Consider the following 14,046-nt stretch of genomic DNA (forward strand, 5'->3'; position numbering starts at 1 on the left):
ACAGCTGTTGGAGTTAAGTAAGATTTAATGCAGCCATCATAAAAATGCATTAGTGAGCAATTATAAACCTGCTGGAAACAAATGAAACAAGAGACAATCTCTGGAAAGAAAGGGAAAACCTCAGCATATAGGAGATTTAAATGACAACCAAATGGAAATTTTTGAACTGGAAAACACAATAGTTAAATTTTAAAAAGCCCTCAGTGGATGGGTTCAACAGAATGGAATGGACAAAGGGAAGAATCCGTGAACCTGAAAGTAGAACCATGGAAATGACACAATATAAAATGAAGAAATTAGCCTACATAAAAATGAACAGAAACACACATCACTTGGGCTCTTCATAAAAATGAACAGAAGCACACAGTTTGGGCTCTTCTTACTCTTTGTACTGGCTTATTATTATTACTACTTTGGCTATACTCCTTTGTATAATCCATTGTCCCCAGCATGATGCATTCTTTTTAATAGGTATAATAAGTATTTTTGAATTAAAAAAATGAACAGAGCCTCAGAGACATGTGGAATAATAGTGAAAGTTCTAATAGCCATGTCACATGAGTCCCAGAAGAGGAGGAGAAAGAAGATAAGCCTGAAAAGTATTCAGAGAAAAAAAAAGGATGAACATTTCCCGAATTTGTCAAAAAGACATAAACCTGCAAATTCAAGAGGCTGCATAAATATTTAACAGAATAATTCCAAAGAAATCTATGCCAAGACACATCACATTAAAGCTTTTAAAAATTAAAGACTAAGAAAAATCTTGAAAGCAGCCTGGGGTGGGGGGGACACATTACCTACAGTTGAAAAGCAATTCAAATAGAGTAGATTTCTCATTAGAAACCATGGAGGCCAGAAAGAAGTACAGCTTATCATGGACTACTACTCAGCAATAAACAGGAATGTACTATAGATGCATGCAGCAAGTTGGGTGAACCTTAAGAAAATTTTACTGAGAAAAAAAAACAACCCTCAAATGATTACTGTTTTAAATAAAAATAAGAAAAAATTTAAAAAAGAAGAAAAATAATAAAAAAGAAAAATAAAGATTACCTATTATAGGATTCATTCTGGTCAAAATGACAAAATTACTGAGAGAGAAAACAGATTAGTGGTTGCCTGGGATTAGATAGCTGATGTGGGGAGGGAGGGATGTAGCTATGGCTATAAAAAGGCAATACAAGGGATCCTTGTGGTAATGGTCACAGGAATCTATACATGTGATAAAATCATATATGAACATTATAGCAATGTCAAACTCTAGGGTTTTGATATTGTGCTACAATTTGGTAAAACAGAACTACTGGAAGAAACTGGGAGAAGGGTACATGGGAATTCTCTGTACTACCTTTGCAAATACCTATGTATCTATAATTGTAAAATTTAAAAAAAACTATAAACTTTGAACCAATAATTCCACTCAAAGAAGTTTTAAAAAATAATGGAATTTTACAAGTATTTATTAGATTGGCTTTTTTTATAGGACTATGAAGTATAAATTTTCTCTTAATCTCAACCACATGGGATTAAATAAAAACAATATACCCACAACCACTGAAAATATCATAGACATGCAAAAGATTTTTGTAGTATTAAGCCTTTTTAAAAAGCAGATTATAAAACAATATATAAAACAGTACTGCATATTTATGGATATATGTATGTATATACATGTAAAAAGCAATATAAAAAAACACACACCAAGTGTTCATCATCTATGGGTAGAAGGATTACAGTAATTTTACTTTTCTTTTTTACATCTTTCAAACTGTCAATAGTGAGTATGTATTATTAGACTGGGCATACAAAAATATTTCATACAGAAAAATAAAATAAATTTATAAAAAGAAATTTACAAAATATTCACAAACAAAATAAATGTAATTAAACAAAGATGAGTGCAGTTTTATATTTAAGATACTAACACAGGTAAAAAGACATGAAAAAAAACTTGTTAAGGTAATAGGGAACAATAATGATAATAATAATGATAAAGATAACCATCATGGTAAACATTTACTTAATTCACAAATCACTGTAAAAGGTAGAAAACCACCAGTGAGCTAGTTTTCAAAATGAAATTTAGGATTACAGCAATAAGGGACATGTTTTCTTCACTTTCCCTGCTGGCAACAAGCTCCCAATTCTCTCTGTTTAACCACATTTCTGACATCTTTTAGTAAGTAATAGTTTTACACTTGAAAACATAGGCATGCTTTCATTGACTATGCCAAACCAGATTAGTCTTCTGTTTCTCATAATTCATGTAACAGTTTGAATAAAACTTAACATAAATTTACAGCATTCTAAATAATCTAGTTAATGACATTGTTGTTTCCTTCCTATGAATCTCTATAGTGCACTATTTGTTGGTTCCTCTCATGATACTTTCATATTCTGCCTCTTACAGCTACTTCTTTGTTTCTCTTATCTGTCCCACCAGATTGAGTCCCCTAAGGTCAGGCCTATCTCATACTCATCTTTACCTATCCTGAAATGTCTAGCAGAATACACTGCACACAGTTAATATTATCTTGTTCTATTAGGTGTGCATTAAGATTATGAACATTTCAAATCAGGCATGCAACCCTCTGTTTTTTTGTAATCCCTATAGTATATAGTTTAGGTCTAGGCATAATGATATCCAACGTATCCTTGCTGATTTCTATTTAGTGAAACACCTTTGAGAAATATGTTCTACAAGGCATGGTATCTGACAGTGTTAGAGACAGAAATTTTGATACATATTGGTAAAAGAACATAAAGTGTTACTGAACTTTAGACTCATAAAAAAATAGAGAATTTACATATGGCAGAAGTTCATAAATTGGATTAAGATTTCTGAGGAAAAACAAAGAAGAATAATAGCAATAAAGAAAATAAATTTTGTGAAAGTATGTTTCTAATAAGCTTAAGTAAAGTTACAGAAAGAACTATAAAGTCACAGAAATTCTTTCACTAGAGGGTTTATAAATTATGCCCATGGAGAACCAGCCACAAAAATGATTAGAGGCAAAGCAATAAAATGACTTACTTTATAAACATAAAATGTGTGAACAAAGAATGTGAATAAAAAATATATGGCAAAACTATAACCAGAACCCAGACAACTTTATCAGTGGCTGCCCCCTTTTACTTCCTAAACAAACATACAAAACAAATGGATTCTACTGTGCTTACATGTGCCTTTCATGCATGTCATTGTTGAAGGACACAACTCAATGACTCGAACAGCAAAAGTTCCTGGTTCCTCTCCTGGTACTGTCAAAATGGAAATCTAAAAGTGTAAACAAAATATTAGACATAGCTGGTAGATCTCATTTTCATTCTTCTATCATTAGAGTGTAGTTAACTTTCAAATTGAGTTGTCCTTTTTCAAACTCCACTGATGTATGAAAAAATAATTCTTAAGGGTCTAACTTAGAACAGAATTTGAAACATGTAACATGAACATATGTCCAAACATCGAGTATCTGCATTATTTATATACTTATATATAATATATATTACATTCATATAATTCAGAAAATAAATACTTCAAATATCTTTAATATTTAATTCTTCACTTATTTTCAAAGGATTCATTTATGACTTACTATTTCTGAATTATATATACTTCAGTATTTGAAAACAGATATTATATCAATTTTGATTATTCATAATGGCTAAAAGCAGATATAGAGTACTAAAATCTTAAAATGTTACAAATCCCAAAGATAATGAAATAATAGATCAACATATACCAAAATACAGCTGCACTATATACCAAAATGTTTCAAAATGAAGGTCTTCAAATTAATTTAAAGACTCCATTAATAAAATTAGAAACCCAGCATTTACAGTAAAGTTGAAAATTGTTTTTCAGTAATGTTTATTGATATGCAGTATGTGATATGCTATAGGCACTTCTAATATATTACATGGCTTTATACTCACAACTTTAAATGACCATCAGTCAATGTTTCTCTATAAAACTAAAAGTTTCAATATTAATTCTCAATAATCTTCAATCTGAGGAAACTATATCCCCTCACATATAAAACACTTGCCAAAAAGTAAAACCCTATTTATACTTTTATTTATGAGCTCTAGATTTTGATGGGTGATGTCACACTGATAGCCCAACAGGAAAGGCCTACAAGTTCTCAAAACAGAAATTCTTTTGATAACCCTGACTATTCTATTACTATCATACTTCTCATAAGTACATTTTTGGGTTTAATATGGCTCAAAAACTGAGTTCCCATATTCCTCTTGACTTCCTTTTGCTACTGGCTGTCCATGATATAGAATGTTGTACTTTAAAGGGAAGAGCCAAAAAAACATGTATCTAGTTGTACAATACTTATCAAATGATTATGACTAAAAACATGCACATAACTGGAAAGGTATCTTAGGGACTACACCAACATGGAAATTCAGGCATACCACATTTTATTGCACTTCACTTTACTGCACTCTGCAAATACTATGTATTTTTTTTCTCTTACAAATTGAAGGCTTGGGGCGCCTGGGTGGCTCAGTGGGTTAAAGCCTCTGCCTTCAGCTCAGGTCATGATCTCAGGGTTCTGGGATCAAGCCCCCAAGCCCCGCATTGGGCTCTCTGCTCAGCAGGAGCCTGCTTCCCGCCCCCACCCCGCCTCTCTGTCTACTTATGATCTCTGTCAAATAAATAAATTTAAAAAATCAAAAAAAATTGAAGGCTTGTAGCAACCTTGCATTGAGCAAGTCTGTTGATTTTTTCCAACAGCATTTTGTTCACTTCATGTCACATTTTGGTTAATTCTCATAATATGACAAACCTTTGCATTATTATATTTGTTATGGTGATCTGGGATCACTGATCTTTGATGTTATTATTGTAATTGTTTAGGGGCTCCATGAACTGTGCCCAAATAGAAAAGCAAATTTAATTGATAAATGTTTTGTGTGTTCTGACTGTTCCACCAACCAACCATTCCCCAGTCTATACCCTCTCCTGGGGCCTCCCTATTCCCTGAGACACAGTGCTACTGAAATTAGGCAAATTAATAACCCTATAATGGCCTCTAAGTATTCAAAGGAAAGGAGGGTCACACATCTCCCATTCTAAATCAAAAGCTAGAAATAATTAAGCTTAGTGAAAAAGGCACACTGAAAGCCAAGATAGGCCAAAAGCTAGGTCTCTTGTGCCAAACACCCAAGTGGTAAATGCAGAGGGAAAGTTCTTGAAGTAAATTAAAAGTGCTACTCCAATGAACGTAAGAATGATAAGAAAGGGAAACCGCCATATGGCTTATATGGAGAGAAGTTTAAGGGGTCTCGATCAAACTAGCTAAAACACTCCCTAAGCCAAAGCCTAATCCAGAGCTAGGCCCTAACTCTTTTTAATTCTATGAAGGCTGAGAGAGGTGGGAAAGTTACAGAAAAGTTTGAAGCTTAGCCAAGGTTGGCTCATGAGGTTTAAGAGAAGAAGCCATTTCCATAAAGGAGTGCAAGGTGACATCCCAAATACTGACACAGAAGCTGCAACAAGTTATCCAGAAAATGTAACTAAGATAATTCATGAATGTGACTACACTAAAGTACAAATTTTCCAGGTAGATCAAATAGTCTTCTATCGGAAGAAGATGTTATCTACGGCTTTCATAGCTAGAGAAAAGTCAAGACCTGGTTTCAAAGTTTCAAAGGACAGGCTGATTCTCTTGTTAAAGGCTAATGTAGCCCGCAACTTCAAGTTGAAGGCAATGCTCATTTATCATTAAAATAATCCTAGGGCCTTTAAGATTTACTACTCTCCCTGTGCTCTGTAAATGGAACAACAAAGCCTGGATGATAACACACAGTTTACGACTATTTTAAGGCCACTGTTGAGACCTACTGCTCAGAAAAGATTGCTTTTAAAATATGAATATTCACTGACAATGAACCTGGTCATCCAAGAGTTCTGATGATGATGTACAAGAATAATGTTCTCATGCCTGCTAACGCAACATATTTTCTGCAGCTTATGGAACCGGGAGTAATTGTGACTTTGCCATAGATAGTGATTCTTCTGATGGATCTGAGCAAAGTAATCTGAAAACCTTCTAGAAAGGATTCACTATTCTGAATGTCATTGAAACCATTCATGATTCATAGGAAAAGGGCAAAATATCAACATTAATAGGAGTTTGGTGGAAGCTGATTCCACCCCTCATGAATGACTTTGAGGGTTTAAAGATTACAGTGGAGAGCCTCTGGAACAAATAATCCAATCAAGAAATGGGCAGAGGACATAAACAGACATTTCTGCAAAGAAGACATCCAGATGGCCAACAGACACATGAAAAAGTGCTCCATATCACTCGGCATCAGGGAAATACAAATCAAAACCACAATGAGATATCACCTCAAACCAGTCAGAATGGCTAAAATCAACAAGTCAGGAAATGACAGATGCTGGCGAGGATGCGGAGAAAGGGGAACCCTCCTACACTGTTGGTGGGAATGCAAGCTGGTGCAGCCACTCTGGAAAACAGCATGGAGGTTCCTCAAAATGTTGAAAATAGAACTGCCCTATGACCCAGAAATTGCACTGCTGGGTATTTACCCTAAAGATACAAACGTAGTGATCCAAAGGGGCACGTGCACCCGAATGTTTATAGCAGCAATGTCCACAATAGCCAAACTATGGAAAGAACCTAGATGTCCATCAACAGATGAGTGGATAAAGATGATGTGGTATATATACACAATGGAATACTATGCAGCCATCAAAAGAAATGAAATCTTGCCATTTGCGACAACATGGATGGAACTAGAGCGTATCATGCTTAGTGAAATAAGTCAAGTAGAGAAAGACAACTATCATGTGATCTCCCTGATATGAGGAAGTGGTGATGCAACATGGGGGCTTAAGTGGGTAGAAGAAGAATCAATGAAACAAGATGGAATTGGGAGGGAGACAAACCATAAGTGACTCTTAATCTCACAAAACAAACTGAGGGTTGCTGGGGGGAGGGGAGAAGGGGGTGAGTTTATGGACATTGGGGAGGGTATGTGCTTTGGTGAGTGCTGTGAAGTGTGTAAACCTGGTGATTCACAGACCTGTACCCCTGGGGATAAAAATATATGTTTATAAAAAATAAAAAAATTAAAAAAAAATTAAAAATTAAAAAAAATTAAAAATTAAAAAAATTTAAAAAGTTTGTTAATAAAAAAAAATTACAGTGCAGGAAGTAACTTCAGATGTGGTGGAAATAGCCACACAACTGGAATTAGAAGTGAAACTTGAAGAAGGGGCTAACTGGCTATCATCTCATGATAAAACTTTAATAAATGAGGACTTGCCACTCAAGGATGAGTAAAGAAAGTACTTCTTGAGATGGAATCTACTTCTGACAATGATGCTGTGAAGACTGTTGAAACAACAACAACAGATTTAGATATGACATAAACTTAGTTGATAAAACAGATTTTGATGGGACTGACTCCAATTTTCAAAGAATTTCTACTGTGGGTAAAATGCCATCAAAAAGCACTATATGCTAGAGAAACCATTCATGAAAGAAGAGTGAATTGATGCAGAAAAGATTATTGTTGTCTTATTTTAAGAAACTGTCACAGTCACCCAAACCTTTAACAATCTCCACCCTGATTAGTCAGCAACCATCAAGGTCAAGACAAGACACTCCACAAGCAAAAAAGATTACAATTCACCAAAAGTGCAGATGATGGTTAGCACTGTTTATAAAAAGTATTTAATTAAGTTCATTTTTTAGATATAATGCTATACTGGACACTTAATAAACTATAGTATAGTGTAAACATAACTATTATATATATGCACTGGGAAACCAAAAAAATCACGTGACTTGCTTTACTGTGACATTTGCTTTACTGCGGTGGTCTGGAACTACACTCACAGTATCTCTGAGATATGCCTATATTTCTTTTGTTTCCTATAACCATCAAGTCTAATTTTTAAAAGTTTATAATCAGCAATTCCCTTCTGTGTCCTGAACTGAGAAGGTACTGCCTTAAATCTCATAAAGATTAATAAAGCCATCAAAAGGGAATTCCCTTAATCCTCTAATACCACTTTCATAAAATTTATCTCAACTTACACCTATTCTTTCCTCTCTTTAAGCCTCATTACATATGCTTCCAAAATTTTAAAAAAAGGAAAAAAAAAACATGTAGGAAACAAAGAAAAGCATACCAAATGTATATTTTAGACTGCTCATTCTAATAGCTCTGTGGAGGCTAGATCTGAAGGAGTTAAGATGAAAGGCAGAACAAGTTAGAAGGCAGAAATAATGAGGTCCACTGAGAATAAGGACTTAGAAGAAAAACAGATTGTAGCAACTTTTAGAAAGTACAATGAGAGGACCTGGAGGCTCAGGAGATAGCAGAGATGAGAGGAAGAAGTTGTTAGCTAGAAGTTTGTCAGTGCTTTTCATCAAGGCAGGGAGCACTGGATGAGTAGTTTTGAGAGGGAAGATGGTGAGTTCAGCTTGGAGTATGTTCAGTTTGAGGTGCTTTTGAAACACGTGTCCAGCAGGAAGTTTGGCCAGCATTCCTGGGAGATACAGAAATGGCTGTCACCAACATTTACGCAGAGTTAGAATCATGAGAGTAAATGAAGTCAAGCAGCAAGTACGCACAGAGCAAGAGATAATGTGGGCTGAAATAAGAACCCTGAGGAGCCCCAACACTTAAAAGGAGGACAGAACCCACAAAAGAAGCAGAGAGGGAATATCCAGAGAGTCATGAGGAGAACCAGGAGGGCAGTGTCATGGAAGCCCAAAAAGGGAATAACCAACATTGCTAAATGTACCATGAAAGACCAATAGACAAAAACCAAAAAACGTCCTGTGGTCCTAACCATTATAAAGCTTTTAAAAACCTAGCAAGAAAAATTGTGGTAGCAATGTGGAGATAGAAGAAAGGCCTAGAAATGAATGAGAGGTAAAGAGCTGGAGGAGGCAAGTATAGATATTGTCTTGAAAATGCTGACAAAAACAGGTGAGAGACTGGATACAATTAGAGATGGGGGCAAAGTCAAAGGAGAATTTGTTTCTTGTTTTTGTCTTTTTAATTTTTGTTTTGAACCAGAAAGTACTAGTACATGTGTATAGGTTAAGAGGAAGGTACCATTAGCAGGGAATGCCTGAAGACACAGGAGAGGGAGCAAACATATAGGGTGGGTGTGTGTGAGTGCATGTGTGTGCGTGCGCACGTGTGCTTGTGCATGCCAAGACCATCTGTGAAAGCGACTGCTGGCCTTAGACAAGGAGGGGAGCCTCCTCATTAGTCTCATGGTACTTGTACATGAGTTGTGCATGCTGGGGCAAAGTCAAGGGCCACTGTGCTTAGCAGGTGGCCCTGCTTTTCACAGTGAAGTGGGGGGTGAGGTGAAAGAGCTGAGAGAAGGTGGGTAAAATAGTAAAGATTTGGATTAGGCACTGAGGGGAAAGGGAGACGGAGCCATGTGAGGTCAGTGGAAAAACTAACTGGTAATAAGCATTGAGGGTCCAGATGAATGAGGTTGGCAACCCTGACTCTGTGGCAGTGCCAGTCTGTCTGGTTGTGTGGTTTGCTCAAGTATCCGACTATAATCCAGATATAGATTATAGTCTCATCTAGGGACAGGGTTTTCCTCTGTGGGCACAGTGGAAGAATATGGCTACATGGGAATTGAAGGTATTGGGGAAGGACAGTTGAGAAGATTAACCATGGGGTCTAGGACATGGAAAAGGAAGAGGACAGAAGGAAGCTGGGAAACTGGGAGGAAAAAGAGAGGACAAGGAATCATAGGTCTCTTAACAAGTCAGTGAGTAGACTGGGTGAGGTGAGAATGGAAAAGCTGAAAGAATAGGGCCAGATTAATGCCACTGTATACCCATAACCTCCAGACTCAACTGGGCCATTAATGCTGTGCAGCCAGCCATTTGACCATGAGACAGGTCACTCTCCAACTCTTCACGGTTATTACTATATATACCCTTCCTTGAGCTTTGACTTGTTAAGCACTCTTAATGTGCTCATTCTCAGGAGATAACCTCACTTTGTAATTTGAAGAGTAAATGGAGGGGTGCCAGGTTGGCTCAGTTGGTTAAGTGGCTGCCCTTGACTTGGGTCCTAATCCTGGTATCCCGGGATTGAGCCCTGAGCCAGACTCCCAGCTCAGCAGGGAGTCTGCTTCCCCTTCTCTCTCTGCCCCCCCCAACCCTGCTCCTTTTCTCTCTCTTGCTCACTCTCAAATAAATTAAAACTTAAAAAAAAGAGAGTAAATGTATCCTATCAGATGGGAACTCCCAGACCTACAAACAGTCCCACATTCACCCTCTTATTTCAAGGTGTCTTACATCCCATCTAAGGGCAATGCTTTTTACCTGTTCTCTGAATCCCAACCTCTCCAGCCTTTACCTGGACCTTGCTGCGTTAATTGTCTTCCTTTTCTCTTTGTATCTTCAGCCTTTCCTTACCTCTCTACTAGCTCCACTGCATCAGCTGAAATATACACAGTATCTTTTCAAGAAAAGCCCTATTCACTTCCACATCTCTCTTCAGCAATCACTTCCTCTGTCCTACTCTTCACAGTTCCGCTTCTACAGAACTGTCTTAATATTTTCTCCTCACTTTAATGCCTCCCTGTCATTCCTGAACACACTCACAAGGCTTAGAGTTTATTGGAATACACAGACAAGTTAACTGGCAACTACAGGACAGTGCGATGAGCACCACAATAGCTGCTGTACCAGTCCTTGCTCACACCTGCCATGCTTAACTATAGCTATTATTTATCTATCTATATCTGTATCTTCCAGACTGCAAGCTATGAGGGCAGAGATGATATCATGGTTAGCACTGTCTTCAGACATCAGCACACTGGATGGCATGTAAAAGACATTCATTGTTTACTGAATGATTAAAGCGAATTATTTATGCTCATATGTATAGCAAACATTTGTTTTATATACCAAAAATCTTCTAACTTAAGGAATTTTTGGAACCTATTTTTAGCAGTAGCATATAGAAAAGGTCTCAGAGTCATACTAAGTAAGCTGATTTTATCAGTTACTGTGTAATACGATTAGGAGAAGGGGGTTGGTCTACTTCTTTTAAGAATTCAGACTGAGGAAAAACCATAGGTATAAAGACATTCCTATAGAATTGTCAGTAAGGAAAAGAAGAGGGTACTGAAAGGAACAATGGTGATGAGGAAACAGAACCAGCAATGTATGCTGGTACTCATTCACACCAGGCCTAATGGTGAGCTTACCACCACTATTCTAGGGTTGGTTACCATAAAGCCTTTTCCTCTAAGAGTTTTAAAGATTTTTTTTAAAATTTATTTATTTGACAGACAGATCACAAGTAGGCAGAGAGGCAGGCAGAGAGAGAGAGGAGGAAGCAGGCTCCCCACTGAGCAGAGAGCCCAATGCGGGGCTCGATCCCAGGACCCTGGGATCATGATCTATGCCGAAGACAGAGGCTTTAACCCACGGAGCCACCCAGGTGCCCCCATCTAAGAGTTTTAAATGTAATCTCTGGGGATTCTCTTTTTCTTCCCAAAACAATGTATTTTCAACTTCACAGAATAGCTGTCAAAAACTAGGATTTAGTCCAACTTTCATAGAATAAAAATATTATAAAAAATGTATTTGACTCTCTCTGCTTGACTTATTTCACTCAGCATAATCTCTTCCAGTCCCGTCCATGATGCTACAAAAGTTGGGTATTCATCCTTTCTGATGGAGGCGTAATAAGTCAAGCAGAGAGAGTCAACTATCATATGGTTTCACTTATTTGTGGAGCATAACAAATAGCATGGAGGACATGGGGACTTAGAGTGGAGAAGGGAGTTGGGGGAAATTGGAAGGGGAGGTGAACCATGAGAGACTATGGACTCTGAAAAACAATCTGAGGGTTTTGAAGGGACGGGGGGTGGGAGGTTGGGGTACCAGGTGGTGGGTATTATAGAGGGCACGGATTGCATGGAGCACGGGGTGTGGTGCAAAAATAATGAATACTGTTATGCTGGAAATAAAAATAAATTAAAAAAAATGTATTTGTCCTGCTGGAAGGAAATACTTAAGAAGCCAAGATTATTACAGAATTGACATTATGTATTTTTTAAAAAATGCATTAAGGGGTGCCTGGGTGGCTCAGTGGGTTGAGCCTCTGCCTTCAGCTCAGTTCACGATCCCAAGGTCCTGGGATCGAGCCCCACATTGGGCTCTCTGCTCAGTGGGGAGCCTGCCTCCCCATCTCTCTCTGCCTGCCTCTCTGCCTACTTGTGATCTCTGTCAAATAAATAAATAAAATTTTTTAAAAATTGCATTAAATGCATTAGCGCATACAGTTTAATAATTTTATTTCACCAATATTAATTTATACATAATACCATGTAGATTAGGTTAGCAACATTTATTAAAAAATACAGGACTAAAATTACCTGTTGATCTGAATCCGTTTTTAGTACAGATCTATCTGTAATCAGGACTGACCTGGAGATCTGCCTGTAATGCACAAAACAGTTAATCAGTGATTTTCCACAGGTAAGTTTCATTTATAGTTATATAACTATAAGAAGGTATATTTCAAAGATTTAAGTCATGATAAAAGTGTTGCCTCATCAAGCCAAGCCAAGCTCTGCTTTAATCTTTTCTTGGCTTATTGAAGGGAGGATATTGTGAGGGCATCTGGGTAGCTAAGAGTCTAGTCAACAAAACCAAAAGACAACCAACATAATGGGAGAAGATATGTGCAAATGACATATCAGATAAAGGGTTACTATCCAAAATCTATAAAGAACTTATCAAACTCAACACCCAAAAAACACATAATCCAATCAAGAAATGGGCAGAAGATATGAACAGACATTTCTACAAAGAAGACATCCAAATGGCCAGCAGACACATGAGAAAGTGCTCAATATCACTCAGCATCAGGGAAATACAAATCAAAACCTCAATGAGATACCACCTCACACCATTTAGAATGGCTAAAATTAACAAGTCAGGAAACAATAGATGTTGGTGAGGATTCAGAGAAAGGGAAACCCTCCTACACTGTTGGTGGGAATGCAAGCTGGTGCAGCCACTCTGGAAAACAGCATGAAGGTTCCCCAAAAAACTGAAAACAGAGCTACCCTATGACCCAGCAATTGCACTACTGGGTATTTACCTCAAAGATACAAAAGATACAAATGTAGTGATATGAAGAGGCATCTGCACCTGAATGTTTACAGCAGTAATGTCCACAATAGCCAAACTATGGAAAGAGACTAGATATCCGTCAACAGATGAATGGATAAAGAAGATGTGGTATATATATGTGTGTATGTATATATATGTGTGTGTGTGTATAAAATAGAATACTATGCAGCCATCAAAAAATGAAATCTTATGCTCCACAAGGAAGTGAAACCATATGATAATTGACTCTCTCTGCTTGACTTATTTCACTCAGCATACTCTCTTCCAGTCCCGTCCATGTTGCTACAAAAGTTGGGTATTCATCCTTTCTGATGGAGGCATAATACTCTATCCCCAGGGGTACAGGTCTGTGAATCACCAGGTTTACACACTTCACAGCACTCACCAAAGCACATACCCTCCCCAATGTCCATAATCCCACCCCCTTCTCCCAAACCCCCTCCCCCCAGCAACCCTCAGTTTGTTTTGTGAGATTAAAAGTCACTTATGGTTTGTCTCCCTCCCAATCCCATCTTGTTTCATTTATTCTTCTCCTACCCACTTAAGCCCCCATGTTGCATCACCACTTCCTCATATCAGGGAGATCATATGATAGTTGTCTTTCTCTGCTTGACTTATTTTGCTAAGCATGATACGCTCTAGTTCCATCCATGTTGTCGCAAATGGCAAGATTTCATTTCTTTTGATGGCTTCACTTCCTTGTGGAGCATAACAAATAGCATGGAGGACATGGGGACTTAGAATGGAGAAGGGAGTTGGGGGAAATTGGAAGGGGAGGTGAACCATGAGAGACTATGGACTCTGAAAAACAATCTGAGGGTTTTGAAGGGACGGGGGGTGGGAGGTTGGGGTACCAGGT

At 37.5% G+C, this 14,046-nt stretch overlaps 1 protein-coding gene across 1 annotated transcript in view; it reads right to left on the reverse strand.

Moving 5' to 3' along the window:
• CHM (CHM Rab escort protein) overlaps positions 1-14,046 on the reverse strand; it is a 230,505-nt gene that overhangs the window by 62,081 nt on the left and 154,378 nt on the right. The window contains 2 exon segments of the mRNA XM_032330373.1: positions 3,181-3,277; positions 12,425-12,488. Coding sequence (XP_032186264.1) covers positions 3,181-3,277; positions 12,425-12,488 — 161 coding nt within the window.

Source organism: Mustela erminea, chromosome X (assembly GCF_009829155.1).
Source record: "Mustela erminea isolate mMusErm1 chromosome X, mMusErm1.Pri, whole genome shotgun sequence".
NCBI lineage: Eukaryota > Metazoa > Chordata > Mammalia > Carnivora > Mustelidae > Mustela > Mustela erminea.